The sequence below is a fragment of the Delphinus delphis genome, chromosome 2, assembly GCF_949987515.2.
Source record: "Delphinus delphis chromosome 2, mDelDel1.2, whole genome shotgun sequence".
Lineage (NCBI taxonomy): Eukaryota > Metazoa > Chordata > Mammalia > Artiodactyla > Delphinidae > Delphinus > Delphinus delphis.
The window spans coordinates 123,477,629-123,501,933 of record NC_082684.1 but is presented as its reverse complement, the minus strand read 5'-3'; the positions used below and the strand labels follow the sequence as shown (position 1 = coordinate 123,501,933).

General features: G+C 38.5%; 2 protein-coding genes and 1 non-coding gene across 6 annotated transcripts; all 3 read left to right on the top strand.

The window, feature by feature from the left end:
* Positions 1-827: 827 nt before the first annotated feature.
* SNURF (SNRPN upstream open reading frame) lies at positions 828-14,646 on the top strand. 4 transcript variants are annotated; one of them, XR_009518438.1, is made up of 4 exons: positions 828-981; positions 5,594-5,689; positions 8,836-9,000; positions 14,578-14,646. XR_009518438.1 is itself a non-coding variant. In XM_060005529.1 (4 exons), the coding sequence occupies exons 1-3, from the start codon at positions 968-970 to the stop codon at positions 8,942-8,944; spliced, it is 219 nt and encodes a 72-aa protein (XP_059861512.1). In that variant the 5' UTR covers positions 828-967; the 3' UTR covers positions 8,945-8,964; positions 14,501-14,637. The 4 variants fall into 4 exon arrangements, 2 of the variants coding, with proteins under 2 accessions (XP_059861512.1, XP_059861513.1); XR_009518437.1 differs by having other exon boundaries at positions 14,501-14,638; XM_060005529.1 differs by having other exon boundaries at positions 8,836-8,964; positions 14,501-14,637.
* Positions 14,513-20,394, top strand: SNRPN (small nuclear ribonucleoprotein polypeptide N). Its single transcript, XM_060005528.1, has 7 exons — positions 14,513-14,646; positions 15,928-16,079; positions 18,343-18,454; positions 18,906-19,058; positions 19,503-19,641; positions 19,996-20,121; positions 20,227-20,394. The coding sequence occupies exons 1-7, from the start codon at positions 14,644-14,646 to the stop codon at positions 20,262-20,264; spliced, it is 723 nt and encodes a 240-aa protein (XP_059861511.1). The 5' UTR covers positions 14,513-14,643; the 3' UTR covers positions 20,265-20,394.
* Positions 20,395-23,775: 3,381 nt separating this feature from the next.
* On the top strand, positions 23,776-23,849 carry LOC132421475 (small nucleolar RNA SNORD107). The gene has a single exon (XR_009518719.1). It is a non-coding gene; the product is annotated as a small nucleolar RNA SNORD107 (small nucleolar RNA).
* Positions 23,850-24,305: the final 456 nt, after the last annotated feature.

Genomic DNA, 24,305 nt, shown 5'->3' with positions numbered 1-24,305 from the left:
GAGACATCAGGTTCTAGCTGCACAGTCCTTATAGCTTGCTGGGAAGTCTCCTTTTCTGTATATTCATTACCAAATTGCAGGATATGCTCACCAGGCCTATAAACTGATTTAAAATATCCGCTTTCAATAAATGAGTGAGCCAAAATGGCTGCTGTCTCTAGATCGTCTGTAAGGTCAGGGATCCTATCATGGCTTCCCCGGCATCCAAAGGCAGCTTCTGAATACTGTAGAGCAGTCAAGAAATTAGTAGTCAGACGTTTCAGAAAAAGCAGGCTAGAAAAGGGTGAAGAAGAGTCAGGAAACTGACAGTCAAGTACATTAGATCTTAGAGTGAAGTTTAATTTTGTTTTACCTTAATAATTTTTAATTGTGAAAGTAATTAATGATCACTGTAAAAATATAAACATGGTGAAAGTTAAAAAACAAAACCAAAAAAAATCTAAACCGTCACAACCAAGAGGAGTTTTAAAGAAACATGACTACTGAACATAATATTTATGTTACCTTTCAACAGGAAAAGGACACTGGGGAAAAACCTAAGGAAATCTGAAAAAGGTACGGACTTTATAAAGTTCACAAAAAATAAATACTCAATTCCCACTCCCCTGGGTGGAAGTACCACTGTAACATTTAGTGCGACTCTGAGAGCCATTAACTGCAGGCTGGTGGTGGCTCCTGGATTCCCCCCACCCCTAAGGCCCCCGTGCTTTGATCACCTGGGGTCCGGAAGATACCATCCCCCAGTTCTTCCTGTCAGGTAGGGCGCCGGGGCACCTGCAGGGCTGCGGCACCGCTACTGCGGCAAACAGACGCGCATGCGTGCCCAAGGCCCGGTGGTGAGGGGGTTGCCGCGCACGCGCAGGCAAAGCCGGCGTATTTCTTGGTGCCGCCCCGGCAAAGGCCGCGTAGAGTGGAGCTGCTGCCGGAGATGCCTAACGGTGTGTTCTGAGGAGCGGCCAGCGGCGCGATGGAGCGGGCCAGGTCAGCCGTGTGGTGTCTTCCCTCAGCGGCAGCATGGGAAACATTTTTGTTTGCATGATATCCCAGGCTTCCAGAACTAGAAATATTTCAGTATTTACTGGGGATCTGGGCCCTCAAGTTCTTTGTCCGGAGGCCGGATAGGGCACCTTCTGGAGGCTTGGGGCTGGGCTGGCCCTCCTCGGGGGTATTCTGTCCGCGTCCTGTCAGGTCTTGGCGCGTCTGCACCATCCTGTCGCGTCCCCTCAGACCCTCTCTAGGGTGGCCCTTTGTCCTTGAGGTCCAAGGCCGTGACCGCGGGTGGCGAGGGTACATCGCGGTGGCCACTGTGGTGTGTTAAGTGGGGGAGGGTACAAAGGGTGGGGTCAGTGGGGCTGCAGTACTGGCCAGGGGGCAGCAGGTGCTGTGTCCGCGGAGGCACTGGTGTGTGGCAGTAGTGGGAGGGGGTGGTTGGGGTGGTTCCCGTGGCACTGATATGAAGGAGGTGGCGGGGTGTCCGCAGTGGCTGTGGCGGGGATGATTGGAGGGCGCGGCGGGGTGACCGCGGTGCCTGTGGCGGGGGTGATTGGAGGGGGCGGCAGGAGTGTGGCGGGGTGGCCTGTGTTGCCACGGTGTGGGGACGGCGGGGTGACAGCGATGATGGGGGCCGCAGGGTGGCGGTGGGGCCGTGACAGGACTGGGGGTCTCGCGGAGTCGCTCTCTGGGCAGTGGTAGAGGGGGTTGAGGGGGAGGGGCAGGGGCGGGGGCGGGCAGTTGGAGGAGGCCATTCGTTTGAAGAAAAGAAAACGTTCAATTTTCTGTGACTAGTGGTGCTCTTAGAATTTGAATACTGTGGCGAAACTGCTACCCTGCGCCTCAGCTGAAGGGGTGGCTGCAGAAATGTCCGGTCCTTATATACTTAAGTCCTTTATTTTTCTCACATTTGTGGGTTTGGTGTAAGATGAGGGATATGATGTCCACAGCCTGTTTAGTGCATCTTGCGGGGGACCTGCCAGGTTCTGGGATGTGACATGCAGGGGTGTCTCTCGTTCGCGTAGGTTTTCCCTGCGTTTGGAATGAGAATTTCTAAGGCCAGCCCGGGAGTGCGCGGGGATCGGTGTCGCGTAACTGCCATTGTGCAGCTCCGCGAAGATGGCTGCTGCCGCAGCTGTATGGGTCTGCGCAGGCGCGAGGGGTGTGTGTGTGTGGGGGGGGGGGTGGGGGGGGGTGCTGCCCCTCCCCCCAGTGCCGCAGTGTGGGAGGGTCAGCTGTGCCACTTCTGCCTGGCAGGGGTGTCAGCCGCACCCTCTGCAAAGCGACGTGCTAGGTAGAGGAGGCGGGCCTGGGTGGGCGGCTGCCGCGTCCTAATGCCGCAGTAGGGAAGGTGTGGGTTTAGGGTGCGCAGGCGCAGCAGCGACGACACCACTTCCCCCCTGCGGTGGGGCATGCTTCGGGGGAAGGGGTTTGCGCAGTCTTTGCTGTGTGGGGTGGCCAGCCACCTCCTTCACCTGTGTACCCAATCCCTGTTTTCTTCCCTACTGTGCTGCAGTGGGGGTAGGGGGAGGGGAGGAAGGAGACAGGTTTGCTCAGCCACTGCCTGGCGTTCCACCATTTCCTTGCAGTGCCGCAGTGGAGTGGGGAAGGTGGGGAGATCAGAGATTTATACAGGGGGCAATTTGTACATTCTTTGCCTGCCTGGACTGGCAGGGCAGCCGCACTGTGCCCCGGGTTTTCTGTTACGCTTAAGGGCCTGGAGGCCAAGAGAGGTGAGGGCATTCCGGGATTTACTGTGCTACTTAAGACAGTCTCCATCACCGGTGCAGGAGCTTTTCCATTTTTGTAGATTCTCCCTAGGTTGTATTGTGAACAGTCTTAATTGTTCGCCACATTCAGGTGGCTTCAGTATCCCTTTAGACAATTACCGTTCCTATAACCTCTGATTTCAACTTTCCAGGTTATATGATTCCACAACTGCATCTCTTTTAAGTGTCTGTCGTATTTCTTAATCGCTGGATATTCCATTGGTGATGTCATCTTTATAGATACTTTCCTTAAATCAGGGGGTCGCAGCTCCTTCAGAGCTCCTAGGAACTGAGGGCTGAGTTGTGCTTGCTCAAGGAGAACTGGAGAGAGAAAAGTAGAATGTGGGTGTATGTGGGATTAGTGAATTCTTGCCCTTAATCGAATTTTTAAATTAATGGTTTCGTTCCATCATTTTTGAATTTGGAGCTTCTGTGAATATTTGCTGAGAAAGGATAATTAACAAAGTAACTATTCCTGTATTATGTATTCCACTACTTTGACTTTTGGGGGGATATTTTAAAGGACTTTCTTTGCAGGATTTTGATGTGCTTGCCTTTTTTCTTTTTTTCCTCGTGCATCATAAACAGTACGCCTGGTTGTGTGCTGAGTTAGAATGTAATTAAGGAAAATACAAATTCAGAAACCTGGGAAGCTTTGTTCTGGAATTATTTTCCAGTAGTTTGAAAAATAGCAGGAGTCTGGTATTTTGCGATACTTATATGATTTGCACCTACTTTTTTCTGCTTGTAGGAAGATAGTGCTTCAAATATGAACTTCTGATCATTTGGCCCTTTGCAAGATGAGTGTGCATCATTCCTGGTCCGCCATTTTGTAGTCATGCCCTCGGGCTCAGGACTTCAATATGGCGGACCCTGTGGAAAGAGGTGAAGTTTGAAGGTCTCTCTCCTGCCTTGAGAATATTTGGTATAGTACCACGGCTTTTTGAGAATGGGGAGGGAGTGTGAACGCTTTCTGAAGTTTAGAGCAAGGACACTTAGTCGAAGGACTGTGTGTTGTTTTCTAAAGCAAGGTACGTTGAGCAAGGGTTGTTGATGGTTAAGGCCGCATCCTTCACTAATAAAGGTTTGGCAGAGAAGTTTATTTTCTGGTTCCTGAATGCTGGGTGGCTCAGAATTCTTGATGATTCTATAGCGTTTGTTTTGGAGGCACTGATCGTCTTATGTTTGTTGGAAGATCACAGACTGGGATTACCTCACATTATCTTTGTGTTTTTTTATTTCTCATTCTTGAGGTCCTAGTCGTTGAGTTTATAATTGAGTTTTTTTTGAGGGGAGAGGTGTAAGGCATCCTAAATATTTGATAGAATATTAGGCCGTTAGGAAAAATATTGTGTGATCTCATCACATTTTCTTCAGTGCATTTTCAGATTAGTATTTTTTTAATGAAAGTGATTTTGGAGCAAAAAATTAACATTATGTACATATAATATTTTATTTCCTTAAGTGCTAATTTTCTGAAATGTTCACTTTTGATGAAATCCTATTTATGGATTTCTTTCTCATTAGGTACTTTAGGTGTTGTCACATTGCCTAATCAAAGGTCAAGGAGATTAGCAAAGTATATTCAGTACTTTTACCATTTAAAAATCTGATATGTGATTTCTTAAAAAATGGTCTTTTCTACTGCCTGATTAGAACATTGAAGTTTTTGAAGCAAGAAAACAATTTGGGGTTATTGGTAAGCTATTTTGGTTACTTTGCATAATCTAAACATGAATTCTAAAAGCACAGGTTTAGGGAATTATCTTTTGGTATGTGTCCTTTGAATTCTGCCTTTGATATATTACATTACATGACTTGTGTAAAATGCCTTTCTCTCCTTTCTGATTTGACATTTTAGAATTTCAATTTCGTGAGTGGTTCCTGTAGTTTCTAATCTGGTTGACCCAAGTAGATTTCATGTTCAGATCCTTTGAGCAGACATTTTGTGTGCTGTTCTGAAGATTATAATGTCAGTGGCTGTTTCTTTTTTTTATACAGTTTTAAAATTTCTTATTTTGCGAATCCTAAGAAGCATTTGCACAAGAGGTTGCTTAGACATTTTGAAATTTAAATTTTATTCTTTATTCCACTATACAAAATGATCTATCATAGTAAAATATTTTTCAAACCATTTTTAGAATCAACGTTATTTTGCAGGGATATGTAGGTATGGGTAGTATGCCTGTATATAAATGTATCTCTGTAAGTGTATAGTTTTATATCTGTATGTGTGAATATATGTAGGAATACACAATTTTGCTTAATTTTTAGATAGTTTTTCTCCCAAGTTTTCTGACGTCAAAGGGATGCTAAAGGGAGAAAGTGGTTTTAGGATAGATTTTGACTATTGGTGGATAAAGATATTCTAAGATTTCAATTTTACTTTTTTTTCTTTTCAGTTTTACTGAGATATAATTGACATACATCACTCTACCATGTTTTAATTAGATTTAATTAGGTTAATTAGATGGAGTTTAAAAACTCCATCATACTAAATGTAGTTCTAAATATAATCTTTATTTACTTATTTATTTGGCTGCCTTGGGTCTTAGTTGCGGCACATGGGATCTTCATTGCGGCATGCGGCGTCTTTTGTCACAGTGCGCAGGCTCTCTAGTTGTGGCGTGGGCTCAGTAGTTGTGGTGAACGGGCTTAGTTGCCCTGTGGCATGTGGGATCTTAGTTCCCCGACCAGGGATTGAACCCATGTCCCCTGCATTGGAAGGCAAATTCTTAACCACTGGACCACCAGGGAAGTCCCTATAACCTTTAAAGAAATGGTTATTTCAAAAATTGATGAAGTGGATAAAACAAATCCTCTTTCTGCTTCAGGGACCGTTTACACCTGAGACGGACCACAGAACAGCACGTACCAGAGGTAGAAGTCCAAGTCAAACGGAGAAGAACAGCCTCACTGAGCAACCAGGAGTGAGTACAGTCAGCGTTGAGAACCAATTTAGGGCATTTTCAAATTGGAACAAAGTATCCTGTGATCAGGGGCTTGAAATGAATTTAATTAATGAAAGAAGCTTGTGCATGTTATATCGATATAGCAAAAAAGCAGTTAAATCATCCTTAACCATGCCATCCTAACTTAACTCAACTTTTGTTAAAATTGTAGTGATAAGTATTTCCCTTTTTTCCATATATGTGTGGGTGAGTGGTATCTTGATAAAATTCTACATCCTTCAACATATTTATATTAAAATTATTTCTGCTGTATTTATATTGTTACTAAGTCACTTTTTCTGTGCTTGCAAAATGTTCTGTGCTTTGAAGAGATGTTAATTTATGTATTCATGCTTGCTCTGCAATATTTAGAATTTTATTTTTAGTTAGTACATTTACCCAGTTAAAAACTTGTATACATTTTTTCCCTTCATTTATTTAGGATATGCATACGTATTTCTAGAAGGGACATTTCAATTAAAAATATATTAACATTTCTAATGACATGGTATATATTGAGTCTACAGTTACGTGCATTTTGTCATTACCACAAATCTTGACAGTATCTGTGGGTAACATCATTTTTCTTTCCTAAAGCTGTTATTTTTCAAAATTATAAGTATTAGTAATATATGAATATAATTTCTTCTTAAAACACATAATTTTGAGATAAAAAGTGAGTGCCTCCTTCAGTATACCACTACTCCATTCCCCTTCTCTCTCCAGATATAATCCTCAGGTACTTCGATATCTATTGTTTCAAACTTTTTCCTATGCATTCATGCGTACACACATGGGGTGAGGGGAGGCATCTTTGTGATTTGTTTGTTTACATACATGAGATTTATTCTGTAACAATGTGCCTTGGGGATCTTTCCATGTCAGTGCATATAAATCTACCTTATTTTACAAATTGCAGAGTATGGGTGTTGTAATAACATAGTTACATTTATCATTAGCTTACTGATGGATATTTAGGTTGCTTGCTTTTCTTAGTTATTACAATGAAGGTAAGAGCAGTCAATCTGAAAATTAATATTGCAGTTGTCCCTTGAATAACAAGGGAGTTGGGGCGCAACCCCCCACATAGGCAAAAATCCCCATATATCTTTTGAGTTCCCCCGAATTTAACTGCTAATCGCCTGCTGTTGACCAAAAGCCTTACTGATAACATAAACAGTTGATTAACACATATTTTTATGTTAAATGTATACCTACATATATTTTATGCATTCATGACATACCTAACGTTTTCTTTTTTCAATATTTTTATCCTCTGTGGTTTGTCTGCAAGTTTTTTCAAATTGTCATAAATCTCCAAAAACTTTTCCAATATATTTATTGGAAAAAAACTCAACATATAAGTAGACCCACGCAATTCAAACCCATGTTCAAGGGTCAGCTGTAGTTATTAATATTTATTTGTATTTTATTTCACTTCAAATGGAAAGCTTTTTACAGAAATTGTTGTAAAAAGTAGATAACATTTTGCGTCTTATTTTTGTTATTTGTTCATTTTGTATGTGGAAAAACTTCAGTATATTTGCACGTTTAAAACTATTGGTGAGGCGAAAGATTTCTCCATTTTCCCATGTTTATTTTACTTATTCTTCATAGTTCATTATTCTTTCCTTTGTTACATTTTCGTTTTGGAAATTACTTTGAAAAGGAATATTTAAGAGTGAATAGTTTATAGTTTGTCCTTTACAATAGGCATTTGCCTATTTTCTTTTATATAGTAATGTAATTTTTCCCCTTCAGTCTCTTGTAACTTCAGAGTTTTTAAAAGTGCCATTTTTTCCTTCCCAGAGTCTCTAGAAATATCTTGAGGTAGTTTAGAGATTGGTGGAGGTATGGGTGGAGGGGATTTCTTGGGGGAGGATCTTTGTTAGTGGGTGAAGGTTCTATCATATTTGTTATATTTTATTAGAGCCTTTATCCAGTGCAGCATCAATGTGGACCAGTATAACAGATTATCATATCCTAATCTTGTAAAAGAGTGCTTTAGGTGTCATTAGTTTGTCAATATCTATGGAAATATTTTGTTGCTTTTGAAGAAGAAATAACTTCATTTTCCTGATGTCTGTTATGTATATTATGTAAAAATACTAGAGGGTGCTGCACTACGGGAAGAAGCTGAGGGGAGTTTTGAGTTAGGAAAATAGTGTAATTTCCCCAGCCACCTTTATCCACTTTGTGAGTGGATTATAGGAAGAGGTAAGCAGTATTGATATTCTCTAAGCCCAGCTTTAATCCTGAGTCATCTAGTTAGCATTAACTTTGGTGTGATCCCAGAGGCCCACCATGAATAACAAAGATACTGCTATCACTTGTTAAACTCAAAGGATTAGAGGTTACCTCCAGCCTAATTCTTTATTATATAACAGAATGTTAAAAATGTTATTTAAAAACTACAGAAAATAGCGGAAAACCTTTTATCACAGTCCCATTTTCAAATCCATCTGCTGTTGAATATTTTCATATATATATACTTATCAACAAGGGCAGAATTGGCTGGTGATTTTTTTTTTTTCCGTGCTTGTATTATTAGCCAGCAACTGTGTAACCTCCTGCATCTCTTATCCTCAGGATCAGATTCACAGCCAGATGACTGATAGGTAGGAATATATTGAGCGTTTTTTTCCAGAATTCTCTGATGACTAACAGATGGTTGTTTACATAGTTTAAGAGCTTAAATAGCCTGGGCCCTGGAAGTTCTTTGTTTCAGGTAATGACTTGTCAGCATGAATGACAGCCTTAATGTCTCACTGGAAATGCCTTAACAAATGCCCACCTCCCTCCTTGGGGGTTAAAGAATTGTTTCCAGATTGGAAAGTAAGTAATGGATATTATACTGATGGTACTTTTCACAGGGCATTTTAAACAAAAAGAGCTTTTTTTTTTTTTTTAAGTTCCTTGCTAGTATCCCCCAAGAGGGTAAGTATCCCTCAGTCCCAGTAACTCTGTGTGGAGTCTCCAGTTTTATACTTTCTTCATAAGGTAATGGCATGCTCTGACCCTAAATGAGGATCTCCTTAAATGTAAGGGTCTCTGTGTTTTCTTTCACATTGTTATCTATATAGGAAAATGTCTTTTCATTTATGTGTATTGTGTTCTTGTCATAGGTGTCACCTGTATCCAAGGCGATCTCAGCAGCAGCAGCAAGTACCTGTGGTGGATTTCCAGGCGGAACTGAGACAGGCATTCTTAGCTGAGACACCAAGAGGTGGTTAAAGAAGTATTGGAACACCCAGGTAGCTGATTCCAAGAGAGAAAACAAAATAAAACAGGTTAGAGCTGATGCAGTCATGATCAAGAATAAAGAACTAATTAAAGGGTAGGGTGTTTGGAGGTCATTTAATTATTTGGGTTATGTCCAAAGAAGTTTTTTTTCTTAAAGGCTTCATACAAATAAACACATAGCAGAAAGTTTAAAAAAGTAAAAGCAGGGTCTTAATGCTTTTACCCTGATGCTTGTCATGTATTACTTTTCAGACATTGTATAGTCCTTGCTTTTTTAGGTAGTTCTTTTTTTTTTTTTTTTTTTTTTTTTTTGTGGTACATGGGCCTCTCAGCGGCCATGGCTCATGGGCCTAGCTGCTCTGTGGCGTGTGGGATCTTCCCGGACCGGGGTCGGCAGGTGGACTCTCAACCACTGCGCCACCAGGGAAGCCCTAGGTAGTTTTTTTTATTCATATTTAACTTGTACTGATTTTCACCGTAACATATGAAAAATATTTCATTATAAATAGCTGCTGAATATCCTGCTAATATGTTTTATAATTTCTTTTTGTGAGAGACTTCCTTTTTTTTCTGCTGGTAGTTTGAAATAAAGCTTCAGTGAATTGCTTTGCATAAAACTTTAGATAGGATCATTTCCTTGGATATGCAGATGTAAAAATAAATTGAGTCAAGGAATTTGAAATTAAGGTACATTTTCTGAATTGTATTATGAATTATTACATTAGTCTGTTGTCATGAAAAAATATAGTGCCAGTTACACTTTCATCTTCATTGTTTATGTTAATTATATATAATTTGTTTCTATTGAATTATAAATACATATCACATCCATTAGCAAATGAGAAGCTAAGTATTTCCCATGCTTATTAACTAATTTTTTTGTTTTATCTTTTTCTTACCTTTTTTTACCAATGTGTTTGAATCAGCTGACAATGTAATAAAGCTATTAATCTATGATTTTTCTATGTTATGTAGGTTTATTTACAGTGTGTCTTGTGTTGGTTGCTTAGATTTTTAGGAAAACGCTATTAATTTTGATTTAATACTTTATTTTTCCTTTCCGACTTTTAAAAATTAAGATCTCAATCCAAAGGGTTTAATATATACTTTTTAGAAACTACTAGAGGAAAGGGGTTTATAGATGAGTTTTCTTCTAGATTTTCTTTATTTCTATTTTGAAATATAACCCCTCAACTCAAATTAATTAGGCCTGTTTATGGCCATCATTTCAAATTTTAAAGCAAAGGGAAAATCCTCACCAGCTGAATCCTTTACCCAGCATTCGGCAGTAATTGATTGGATTTGATTGCAAGACAGTGGAATTGATTTCGGGGGGTGGGTAGAATCTGATCATTGTCCTCAGCTGTTCCCCAGAGTAAGGGCGTTTTTAAATAAGTAAGTGTGCATAATTGACTATTTTTAACCAAGAATTTTTTGGCTTCTCAGTGCAGTTTACATACTCTTGTAAGTTCCTGAGTAAAGTATTATTTAAATTATACATTATCTGTAAGTAGGACCATCCAGTTTTCTGAGTTTCAAGTGCTCGTTTCATCTAAACAGTACTAGGTACTAGGATTGTTATAGAGCAGGAGTTGGTAAAGTATCTGGCCCATTTATTGCCTGTTTTTGTAAATTTATTGACACACAGCCATGTCTATTTATTTACGTATGGCCTGTGGCTGTTATTGGCAGTACGGTGGCAGATGGGAGTATTTGTGACACATTGAATGGCAGGCAAAGCCTACAATATTTATTATCTTTCCCTTTAAAAGAAAAAGTTGGCTAATCTCTCTCTTAGAGAACCACTTTCAAAGATGAAAACACTAAGATGGGGCCAGTAGGGAAGTGGTGATAATATACAGTGTGGTGAAGGGAAAGGGGTTGTAGAAGGAGAGTATATGAAGTAAATATTCCACGGTAGAGAACCAGATGAATTTCTGGGATAAGGGTCAGGTCTAAGACTAGTGCTAAAGTCTACTATACATGTAAATGGGTAAAGGCATTTTAACAATTGATATGTTTTCTTTTTCATTATAAAAATCTAAATCATGTGAGTGATAGCCAAGAAAAATGGGAAAGTAAACCACAGACTTTAAATACCCATGTTTCAACCGCAGCAGCATGAGGTTGAATTTTCTTTCATTTTGCCCTTTTGCTTTTCTTTTGAAAATGTAGTTAATTGTAATCATGCTTTTAAACTATTCCACTTAAATGTATATCATTAATGTTCCATTTTATTACATAGTCCTCACAGTTATCATTTGTAATGAATAAATGATGGTCCATTCATGATTTACTTTTCATTTGTACCTGTGTTTTTTTTCCCTAGTTTGCTATGCTGTTATGAATATTAGTGCTATATTTTTAAGATATATTTGGTATTTTTAATTTATTAGGGTAAGGATCCAATTTTGGGCTTAGGGTATAAATACTAGTATGATTCTTAAATGTTTTGTTATGTTGCTTTCTAACAGCATCATGAGCAGTGTTGATTTGCCATCAAGAATACTTACTAGAGTGATAATTTCTCAGTACCACCTTTGTTGTCTTTTTTTTTCCCTTTGATAAATAAACAGTTTCAAAAAGGGAAACATTGTTTTCCTCTGGTTTAAATGGCATTGCTTTGTGGATTAATAGTTTCCACTTATTTGTGTTTTCTCATGTTAGACTTTTTGCATTTTTTTTTTCTGTGAAGGGTCTGTTATTTAACCAAGAGAATGAACCCTAATACATTACCATTATTCTGTGACTTCTCATTTCTTACATGTTGCTTGGCCAAGTCTGACCATCATATCCTTTGATTTAAGGAAGCTTTACATATTTACGTAGTTTAATCATTTCAAACTCCACACTTTTCAAAAGTTTGAGAACTTCCTCCTCTGAGGAATCCCAGGATATTTTTGGTCAGGCTTTCTGGGCCATTTATTTGCTTATGTGCACTTTCATCAGGAGATTCACCGTAACTGCTAATTCCTTAATGCAGTGTGATATTGCTGCTCTTGTCTTCTTCCTCATAAAGCATTTTGTTCTCCTCTACTGTGGAGATACATTTGATCATTCTACAAAGTGATATATCTCCTTTCCCTTACAAGGGTTCATGATTATGGTGTGCTAAATTTAGGGACGAGAGATAAGTGTTCCTAAATTTCAAGTCCCTCTTATTAAGGGAAGCCTTTCCTAACCTCCCTAGTCAGTCAACCCCTATTCTGAGTGAAATGTGTATCCTATTATGCAAATTATTTTATACATATTACATCCTCAGTTCTGAGGTCTCCAGTTCTTTAGTCCATGACTCAAATCACCAGATGCATTTTTATACTTGATAACTGGGTAACAAGATAGTGGGTATGGGAGGGGTTTGGAACCTCAAACAGGGTAGATGGACAGACACATGCCTGACTGGCCTTCCTTTTTTGTTCTGATCCAGTATACCAGGAAATCTTGTTTGCATTTGTTGATCTCTTAATAGCTAAACTCTATGAACTAGGGCTGATGACGTATGTGTTTACTGAAAGGCCAAGTGGGATAAAACATTTGAAACAGGTCGGATTGGGAAATCTCAACTCTAAAATCTGTTTGGCACTTGAAGGTAAAAGCCCTGTCTCTGAATTTTAAACTTTTACTGGAGAGGTTACTACAAATTCCCACCTTAAATGCACATTTGATACTAGTTTCCATTATATTAATCTTTACATCTGAAACCTTTTTGTGATTACATTTCTTTCCTTTAAATGAAGTTTTCAAAAGCTACATCCAGCTACATCTTTTTTTTTCCCTAATAATCACTGTCTTGTGGCTCATTGTCTGGTTGCATGTCTCCATTGTTGGTAAGGGAGTGAGCTCCAGTAGTAGTGTCTTGTTGAACGTTTAGCTGTGTTATTTTTCTTTGAGGGCACCAATGGCAGTGTAAAAAGTAATCCTACTATGAACTTTGACCATTATTTGAAAGTCCAGACAGTTTACTTTTTAAAAACAGCTTTCTTGGTGTATAGTTCCTATACCATAGAATTTATCCAGTTATAAACAAGTGCTTTTTAGTAAATTTACAGAATTTTGCAGTCACTGCCACATATACTCTTAGTATTTTCCATTACCCAAGTAAGATCCCCTCGTGCCCATTTAATTCATTCCCCATTTCCACCCCTAGTTCAGATAACCACTTGATTTACTTCCTGTCTCCATAGGTTGATGAAGATCTTAAATCTTAGATATGCTATCATAAAAGTGGAAGTTGCTAGTAATTCAAACATACGAAGTATTCCTGAATTTATCGTCTGCTTTATAGAGAATCCTGTCAGAATTCAGAACATCTGAATTATAGGCCTTAAACTTCTTATGTGAATTTGGATTAGAAACTACATTTATTGGGGGGAGGATTGACTTTCAGGAAAAGCTGCACAAAGGATGCATGGTGGTTTACATGTGGAGAACAAAGCTTGGGAGATATTCTGAGTAATGATCAGTTTATTTTATTAGAAAACCTGATATCCCCCAAGTTCTCATAAAAATGTATTGAACTGCCATCAGATTTTGGTAATTATAGCGAAACATCCCCTCTGCATTTTACCATCCTTACTGAATTATTTATTTTATATCATTATCTCTTCTAATCTAGTGTTATATTTCCACATGTATAATGGTATCCTCACCATTCTTTTACTTTATTGTTTTGATGTTGCCATAGTTCATAACCACTATTTAAATGATTTCATTTTCACATCCTAAAATAGATTTTAAATGTACTTAAGCAGTTTACTGTTTGGAAATTTTCTCTATTGAATATAGAGACATAGTGGAGACAACAATTTGTGTGTTTCCTTTTAAATGAGTATAATTAGCAGTTTGAGACCCTTTACCAGTTTTGGCTAGGTTTGGTTCTCATACTTATTCAAAGCATTTTCTTAAGTATATTGGGGGGAAATGAGAGTATTGTTCTAATGCCTGTTTCTTTGATTACTAAGAAAGTTGACCGTATATCCGTGTAAACATTTAGTAGTTTTATGTCCCCTTTTAACAAAGGACATCTTAAGCAGGTATATGATAATATATTAGCTTCTTGGTGAAGGGAGATTTCCTAGCTTATTTTGAAGGGACTTTGGCTTGGGGAAAGGGAACACTGAGGTAGAAAACATTTAGGTAGTTTAGCCAAGGAGCAAAAATTTGGACTAACTCAGATGGAGAAACTTAAAGATACCAAAATGTTGACGTTGAGATGACTTGGTGTTAATTTGTGACCAGAGAATGAAACACTACCTTAAATAAGGATGGAAAGAGAAAATAATACATTTTGGGAATGGAAAATGAAGCTTATTTTTGAAACGTTTAAAAATTTCTGTGTAAAATTAAATTTAACCACCTGTTAACTCTGGGTGTGTACAATGTGGAAGTTAAGGTGATGGAATAGTGAAATTTGGTGTTTACTTGGTGGGTATGAGAGTATGAGGGGATGTTTTTGAATGTCTTTTATAGTGCTTTTCATGCAAAATTGTCTACCTGTTTTAAAACATGGTAGATTGCAGTGCAGCTAGATCATGCTTTCCTCTGCAGGCTCCATCTACTATTCGAAGCTTCCGCCCCAGCTTGCATTGTTTGTAGGAGAACGTGCATCATACCTTTATCTGTAGCCTTCCCTTAGGTCTTAAGGATCCTGAAACTTGCCTGTGGACATTGGATTTGGTGGAGCAGCAATCATGGTAAGATGTATATTAGGGCAGAGGGGTGAGAAGCTAATGTAAATGCCCAATATAATTTCCAGAGTGTGGGGTGTTTGGGGGTTCTTAATATGGAATTAATCTATAGAGATGACGCTTCATTCATGGAATAACAACTGGTGAAGACCTATGTCTGTTGTCCTGTTACAGTGGTATAATGGTTTGGGAAACATCTTAAGAGGAATCTTGCATTGTGAGGAAATACAAAAGAGAGTTTTTGGTCATAATTACAGTGGTAAGGGACCGTCCTGCAGATGGGGGACTCTGAGGTCAGATTTCAATAGATAACAAGACTACTTTAAAAATGGAGGGTCCAGCAAAACCACAGCCAGGGGAAAGGCCTTGGCAGAATCAACAGGGAAAGAAAAATGGAGGGGTTTGGGGCTTTGAGGCTTGATTGGTACAAAGGAAGGCTGTCTGTAGAGAGAAATACAGCATCCTAATCCATTTTGTGTTTCTGTTTAAGTTTAGCTAATCAAGAACATATATTCTTAACTGGAAAGATATCCAAAGGGACTGAAAATTAGTTTTTGAGGAATGGGAAGAATGTTAGATTTGACAGTGGTTTGTGGTCTTCAAAAGGGCCACAGTATGTAAATAGATACAGTATTTCTGCATATTAAAGTTTCATTGGAGTGGGCAATTAGGATGAAAATCTTTTAAAAAGGTGCCTTAGTGGGACAAAAATGAAAGAAAAAGAGTTTGAGGAACACTGATCAAAGTTCTGAATTATATGGGATGTGGGGTGTGGTGGAACCAGGACAGAGATCTTTAAAAGGGAACTGAAAAATGATACATCGTATTTGCAGTGGGTCGATGGGAGTTGCAAAGATTTGATGGAGATAGGAGTTTCCCACCATTTGGCTAGGTGTCTAGAGGAAAAGAAATAGCTAACAGCGTAAAGTATTCTGTATGAGGGTGGAGCTTGGGATTAGAATTGGGGAAAGGACAGGGATTAAAATGATGGAATACTAGAAGGGAGAGCTGGGTTTGGGAGTCTCTTGGGGAGGAAATATATTTAGGGTACTGGAAGACTGCATAGGGAGGGATTCTGAGAAGCAGAGCGTTCCATAGGGGAGTATAAATGGTCCTGGGTCCAAATTTGGTCTAGTATCTTAAAGGTATGGAGAAAAGAAATGGAGGCATGATATTTTTGTTAAGAAAGCCAGGTTTGGATTGTTATAGGAGTGGGGAAGAAACAGGAAAGGGTTAGAAAGTAGCTGCAGACAAGCTGATGACTAACTCTTCTCTTACTCCTTCCAGACTGTGGGAAAGAGCAGCAAGATGCTGCAGCACATTGACTATAGGATGAGATGTATCTTGCAAGATGGCCGGATCTTCATTGGCACCTTTAAGGCCTTTGACAAACATATGAACTTGATCCTCTGTGATTGTGATGAGTTCAGGAAGATCAAGTAAGGCCATTTGGGTTTGGGCAGTGGGATACTGAGGGAGAAGCTGAACAGTAGGGAGGGTAACTGAAGGAGGTAGGGTAAAGGCAGGACTGGTCTCTTGTCTAATATCCTGGCCTCATCTCTGAATTGGATGAATCTCCCAGTATTAAGAGTCAGCTGTATCCATACTACTGTTTTAATTTTGGAAATACAATTATGAACTAAACTGGGAATAAGACTGTATGGTATGATCAAAATAACAAGTTATATTTATTTAGAAAATTGAGAAATGATCAGTAACATTAATCTGCAACATTCCCTCAACAAGATTGAGGGAATCTTAAGAATAACAATTACTCTTCATGGTTGAGGAGTTGAGATGTGAATAGAATAATTCAGGCTGTGTCTAGCAATTGTTTGGCCAGCCTCTTTGCATGCCCCTTGTTTTGTCTGAATCCTCATGGTCAGTGTTGATTTGGTCTCAATCCCTAATCCCCTTGCTTATTTATCTTTGTGGTTTGCCCATGCTGTTTCTTCAGAAATAATGTCTGTATGTTTGTGCCTTACCATAGGAGGTCACCCTCTTTGCACCTGTGATTGGGGAGCTTCCTTTAACTATAAGAGCATGCCACTTGCTAGATCCCAGGGACATTCTACTTCCATTCAGTTGACTTTTCATTTAGAGTATTTGGGTCAGTGCTTGTAATATCTCCAGATGTTCAAGATGGCTTTGTTTCAGGCTCTTGGCAGAATTTACAAGGCATCACCCTTGACCATTGGCTTTATTTCTTCTGTTTCCACAGTTAACGATATACTGTCCAAAAATTTAATTTGACCACTTCATTTAGGGATTTCAGATATGAAGAGAAAGGTGATGATGACCTTTGCCTGACTGCTATAAGTCTGTTCTTCTCAAATCTGAATAGAATTAGTAACATATTCCTGTCCTTCCCTTTTTATTCATTCTTAGTCGTCTTCCTGCATACAAAGTTGGATTATTTCAGAAATTCTAGAATGGTGAATGCTTCAATGTTAATTTTTTGTTTAAATAATCTGCCTTTTTACTGAAAAGAATTTTTAAAAATACAGTGTTGATGAATACTACAGACATTTGATGAATGCTTTAGGTATATTCTTAATTTCTGTTTCACTCTTCAGTAAGTTACAGGAATAATCTCTCCTAAATAATGCATTACCTGTAGTATGTGGTATAAGCCTCATGCATGTATGATTTTTGCTGCTGACAGATGAAGAAATTAGAATCACAGAGATTAGAAGAAAGGTTTCAAAAAAATTTCCCATGGTTATATAGTATGTGGTAAGTCCAGGAATAAACAGGTGTCTGTTATTAAAAACTTTTTGGTATGGCGTCATTGCCTCTTGCTGTTCCCATCCTTTATTTCAGTTGTCTGTCATCAGTATTTACGTATTTAGTTAAAAAATGATTTAAATCCCATCTTAACATGAAAACTTGAGGTTTCAGTTTTGCCTGTCTTTAAAGTCTTAGCCAGTGGCGATCATTTTATAATGTATAGAAATATTGAATTACTGTGTTGTACATCAGAAACTAACATAGTGTTGTAGGTCAATTATACTTCAAGAACAAACTCATAAAAAAAGAGATCAGATTTGTGGCTACCAGAGTAGGGGATGGGGGAGGGTGAGTTGGATGAAAGTGGTCAAAAGGTACAAACTTCCAGTTTTAAGATAATTAGGTACAAGGGATGTAATGTACAACATGATGAGTATGATTAACACTGTTGTATATATGAAAGTGGTTATGAGAGTAAATCCTAAGAGTTTTCATCACAAGGAAAAACATTTTTTCTTTTTTATCTATAAGACGTGTTGGATGTCCACTAAACGTATTGTGGTAATCATTTCATGATGTATGTAAGTCATTATGCTGTACACCTTAAACTTAAACAGTGCTGTATGTCAATTATATTTCAGTAAAACTGAAAGAAAAAAGTAAAATTGCAAGTTTTGCAATCAGTACTATTAAAAAAACAGTCCTAGCTGCGTTACTTGCATCTGTGTTTCACAAAGAAGAAATTAGTTTTGCTGTAGTATAACACTGAGGGAACATTCTGGAAGATTGAAGTATGATAGGAAAAGAGCCATTCACCCTTATATATCAGTTGAGTCTAGTTTTGTTTGTCATAACTCATTAACTGAGCATGAGCATCTGAGCATTAATTATTGTCTTCATTGATACTTATCTATAAAACTGTTAGTGAGTGACCCATAACTTATCATACTAAAATTTTCTTCTGATTTACAGGCCAAAGAATGCTAAGCAGCCAGAGCGTGAAGAAAAGCGGGTTTTGGGTCTGGTGTTGCTGCGTGGGGAGAACTTGGTTTCCATGACTGTGGAGGGACCACCCCCCAAAGATGTAAGGAAGATGTAGGACAGGACAGAACATTAATGTGGAAGGACATCACATTATTTGAAATATTTGCTAAATCAGGGTACAGCAGAGGCACAGTATAGTGTGCCTTTGTCAGGTAACACGTGCCTGGCACTTGATGTAAGTTCTTGCTTGTCTATTCTGGGAGATTAAGGGTTTTCTGATGGGTTAGTCTACCTGCTGGCTGCAACCTAGATAAGGGTAGGAGTTGGTGATTTATTTCCTCTTGGTAAGGTTGTGAAAATATATGGACTCACAGTTTAAAAATGTACAATTTAATCTGTAGGATGCCTTCGGTGATGCTATTTTGAATACAGAACTAATATGAGATAGGTAATAATGGGAAAATGGTGGGAAAGGGGTAGCTTTTTAGGAATAAGATTATTGATAACTTTCATAAATCATTTGATTTCAAGCTATAATTTTTTTGTTTCAGACTGGCATTGCTCGGGTACCACTTGCTGGAGCTGCAGGAGGCCCTGGGGTTGGTAGGGCAGCCGGCAGAGGTGTTCCAGCTGGTGTTCCAATTCCCCAGGCTCCTGCTGGATTAGCGGGCCCTGTCCGAGGGGTTGGGGGGCCATCCCAACAGGTGAGGAACCACAAGTTTTTATATTATTGGGAGAAAGTGCCTAGAACCTGAGGCTGAGGAGACTGAAAAAGCTGAGCGTACGTACTATACTATGTAAGCAGCATATACTGTAGAGGGAAGAAAGGTACAGATGTACATTAGGAAGGCAGTAGATTAAAGCCACCATGATAACAGTAACTCATCACTGTTGGTGAGTGAAGAGGAATATGGATGGATAAACCGGAGTTGAGAAAATGCAAAAGGGCTGATTAGGTTAAAAGGGGGCATGTTCAGTTTAAAGGAGAATGTGATAGTGTGCCAAGATTTTTTTAAATGAGAATAAGAGAAGTGCAGAATTGCCTTAATTTTTTGTTTAATAGTCCGTGATCAACTGCTTATTTTCTGTATTTGAATGATGCAAGGAAGTGCCTTACCTTTACTGTCTTTCTAACCATTCCTTCTCAGGTAATGACCCCACAGGGAAGAGGCACTGTCGCAGCTGCTGCAGTTGCTGCTACTGCGAGCATTGCTGGAGCCCCAACTCAGTATCCACCAGGGCGTGGGACTGCACCTACACCTGTTGGTCGAGCAACTCCACCTCCAGGTAAGGAATTGATGGACAAGAACTAAAAGAATTTGATTCTTAGATATAGGTGTGGATCTGTGAAAAAATTGTATCATCTTGAGGAGTGATGATGAAAAATAAGAAGATACTGAATTAAGGCCCAGCCTAACTACCTAACTAGGAACTTGGAATATGTTTTCCACTTTTGGAAACTGATTTTAAATGAAAGGCTATGGACTCTTTTGAATTGGGATGGCCAGCATGGCAGTGGTCAAGGAGAAATTGTTCAACTCTACTTAGTACCAGGCTTATTTCTTTAAGTATTATCTTGTGTTTAATGCTCCCATCTTAGCTGATTTATGAGGCCTTTATTTCTGCCATTTTTCATTCTAGGAATTATGGCTCCTCCACCTGGTATGAGACCACCCATGGGCCCACCAATTGGGCTTCCTCCTACTCGAGGGACGCCAATAGGCATGCCCCCTCCAGGAATGAGACCCCCTCCACCAGGAATAAGAGGTTAGTGGGTATTCATATTCTCAGTAGTGCTATCCAGGCCCCTGAATATTTATATGTTTTTCTATTATTTTATGATCTCATGGAATTTTGCTTTTTCTTTTCAAGGTCCACCTCCCCCAGGAATGCGTCCACCAAGACCCTAGGATACTATTGATCCTTCTTAGTCACTTTTTTTTCCTGCAATGTGTCTTGTGAAATGTGTGGAGTGTTTGTGAGCTTTTGTCTTCTCTGCTGCATTAATATTAGCTAATAAATACATAAATTAAACTGTGAGCTACTGTTGTACGTTTTTTTGCCTTTTCTTATTTTTGAGGTCAGGGTGAAGACTGGGATTTTTCTGGTCTTGAAGTTATTTTGGATTAGGTAAATCCTGTTAACCAACTCCTTTAAATAATTTTCTCTTTAATTCTTATGGTAAAATGGTCGTGATACTTTTTTCAGCTTCATAACTTTGACTTTGTGCACTGACTGGTGTCAGATAATAACCTTTACACGTAAGGATCCAGGGAGTTAAGTGGTTCATGTAAGATTCACACATAGCCCTCTCTACTTTACTATGCTATACATACTTGAAGGAAAGTAGGGATGTGATGAAAGGCCTTGTAAGGCCATCTATAGAAGGAAACTGTGGTGTTGAATTAGACTTTGTTCATTCAATCAAAGCATTTGGAATAGGAGGGTACTCCTTTTGCTTGAAAGTTTACCTCAGTTGATGAGCTTTTTACTGTGCCCTGTGCCTGTGCGGTCAGAGAGATGACACTATCCTGGAGTAATCATCATTCCCTACTAGTGAGTATTTACTTACAGATTTTTAAATGAATGGCAGAGCGTGGGTCTTGGGAGCTGGGGAGACTGCATATTTGAGACAAGTTGTGTTACTTAAAGATAACTTACACTCTGAAATACAGTTGACACTTTTTTCTTTTACTTTTTGGCCGTGCCACGCAGCATGTAGGATCTTAGTTCCCTGACCAGGGATTGAACCAGCGCCCCCTGCATTGAAAGCATGGAGTCTTAACCACTGGACCGCCAGGGACAGTTGACACTCCTAAGTACAAATTATGATTATATCCAGCTGCATCAGTTAGTGATGTATGGGAAGTGTTCAGTGACGTAGACATTATCTTCCAGTTAAATAGTTAAGGAATGGCCAGATATCTAGATACAGTTAGAATTGGTTAGGGAACAATGAAATCACTTTTAAAAGGAAGAGGTAGGAGGTTTTAAGCTTTACGGCTAAGGTTTCAACTAGACAATAAATGAGTCCTTATTGATTGTAGGAATTAGCTTGTAAAATACCACAGTTAGATATTGGTAGTAATAATAATAATTTAAGACTGGTAGACTGATTGTGTCTTCTCCTTTGATGTTTATCAGCAGAGGTTGTATTTGTGTTTCGTTTTCTAGCTTTTAAATCATAACCTTTCAAGTAATAGTCTCTGGAAGAAAAGGGGCCTTCAAAATGACTACAGTTGCTGGCACCAACTTTATGTGGTCTATTCCAAAGTAGTTTTTAAGATCAATGGCCAGTATGAGGTAAGGAACAAAAGAAGCCAAGCCTTCCTTCGTTTAGGAGATTTTTATAATACATATGTGATACTTTTTTCAGAGTTTGTGAATGTTACAAAGGAACTGTGGTTATCAGAGCCCCAGGCATCTGGATCACTGTAGACAAAACCAACCATTCTCTTAGGATAAAATTGACCCTGACATATATGACAGATACAACCTTCAGTTTTTAGAGCAAGAGTATGTAAAGAGCCTTATTTTCTGAGCGGTCTCCTCACTGGATCAACTTCAAATAATTTGTGGTACTCTTTTTCTGTTTTTGGAGGGAAAACATTCATCCTTGTATACATCTGCTGGCATGCATGGCCTTTAGATTTTGACATGAGTGGTCACACGGCATATTTGAAGAAGACGTGTTCTCTAATATTCTTAACTAAAGATGACCTTTTTTGCAAGTGAGAGGTGAGTGATGAGAGCTCTATATTCTGCAAGATGCTTATTTCTAATGGCTGTTTTTGTTTGGTGATAATAGTCTTCTCTGCCTAGAGCTTCCTTGAATTTTTTTTGAGAGATCTTAATTGTGGAAAATATACTAAGAAAACTTGGGACACAGATATGCATGTAATTGCATGCTGGGTATAAGGTAAGTGTGGGTATTTTGTTATGGATTGCTAATTCAAAGCTTCTGCAGAGTTCTGTTGGGGTCATGTACCAGTATACTCAGTTTGCAAACATTCATGGAAGTAAATACTTGATGTCCCTAAGAATTTTTCCTGCATTACTGCATTTAGATGAATACATGTTTCATCTAAAACATGGTTGGACAACAACTTCCTGATTTCCTGTTCACATTTATTAACTGTGACTCCATAAATATATACACATTGCATAGCAATACATATTTTCAGTGTGGTTTACAGTTTCAATTAGAATTCTGGGACGTTTTAAAACTGAAGTAAGAATTCTGGGATATAATAGTTATACTACCTTAAATAACCTTCATGTTTCTGAGTTATTTGTGGTATTCTGTGCTTATGTGATAGGTAAACTGGACTTGGTGTAAAAGCATGTCAGATGTGACATAGTTCTCTGCCTTCATAGACTCATTGTTACTTAATCATGTAATCCTGTCAAATTTTAAAATCCTGTAATTTTTTCCAACTTCATTGATATCTAAGTGATAAATAACATTGTATAATTTTAAGGTACGCAGCATGATGTCTTGTAATGTGTATATATAGTGAGAAGATTACCACAGTAAGTTTAGATAGCACGTCTATTACCTTACATAGTTACCATTTCTTTTTTTGTGTGTGTGAGAATATTTAAGATCTACCATCTTAGCAGATTTTTAGTATACAATGTAATACTGTTAACTAGTCAACATGCTGTTCATTAGGTCCCTAGAACTTATTCATCTTATAATTGAAAGTTTATTGCCTTTGATCAGCATCTCCCTATTTCCCCCACCCCCTAAGCCCCTGTAAGCAATCACCATTCTATTCTTCAGATTTTTTAGATTCCACATTATAAGTGAGATCGGAAGTCTTTAATTTTTGCAAACAAAACTGATGTTTTGTTTTATAGGTCTTTACTGGTAGAGGTAATTTATGGAATTATGTGAAAATGGTAGTACTTGTCTAGAATTTTCAAAATCTTACGAAGATCAGAAACACTTTATTGTATTAATTTCAAATAAAACTTTTACTGATTACAGCACATAGTCCGTTATAAGCCTCTACTGTATCATGAAATTTTCAGATACATGGTTTTCAGTTTATAATACATTGCCAGATTCTGTTGTACTCATCTTTGCATTCTAATTCCCTTGGGACTGGCCATAAATATAATAATTTTCAGTTATTTGTATTTTCTTAAAGCAATGCATGTTATCTTTTTTTTTTTTTTTTTTTTTGGTCTTGAAACTTTTTCAGTCATATGCAGTGCCAAAGGAAGAGAGAATCTGGTCACTGAATTTTCTGAAATGTCATTGTGGATCCTACCCAGTAGTGTTGCAACAAGGCTAAAAGTCGTATTAGCTGCCTTTAGGACAGAAACAAACCACTCCTTTTGTGGACCAAACCACAAGGTAAAATAACCTTGTTTAAAGAAAAAAGTAGGAGTGTATTGCAGAGGCCTTGACTAGGTTTATGATGACACAGGACCTTGTCTGAACATGATGATTTCAAAATTTGAGCTTAAAAGGACACTCTGAAATCCAGTCACTGTGCCTCAATAGACTTTTTAGAGGACATTATTCTTGGCAGAAAATGTTGGCTTGACATGTGAAAACTGAATAGCTAGAAATGGCAGGTGTAGTCGTACACTTTGCCAGTTTTTCAAACATCCCTTTTTTTTCTTTTCATAGATTTTTCTGAGCTAATTATTTTCTCTTTTTTCTTTTTTTATATATACATATATGTGTGTGTATATATGTGTGTGTGTGTGTGCCCACACACACTGTTCAAAGCAAAAATGGGAGCTCACCCTTGGATCTCAGAAGGCACACAGGTGGCGAGATGGAAACAAAGACATATAAAAAGGAAGCTGCCACCTCTTGCATCAGACATTGAATGACAGAGCTCTAGGTGTCTAAGCGTTGTCCAGAAAGAATATTTATGGAACACATATGAAACGCAATGAGTGTGGTAAGTGCCCTTACAGGGATGTTGGTG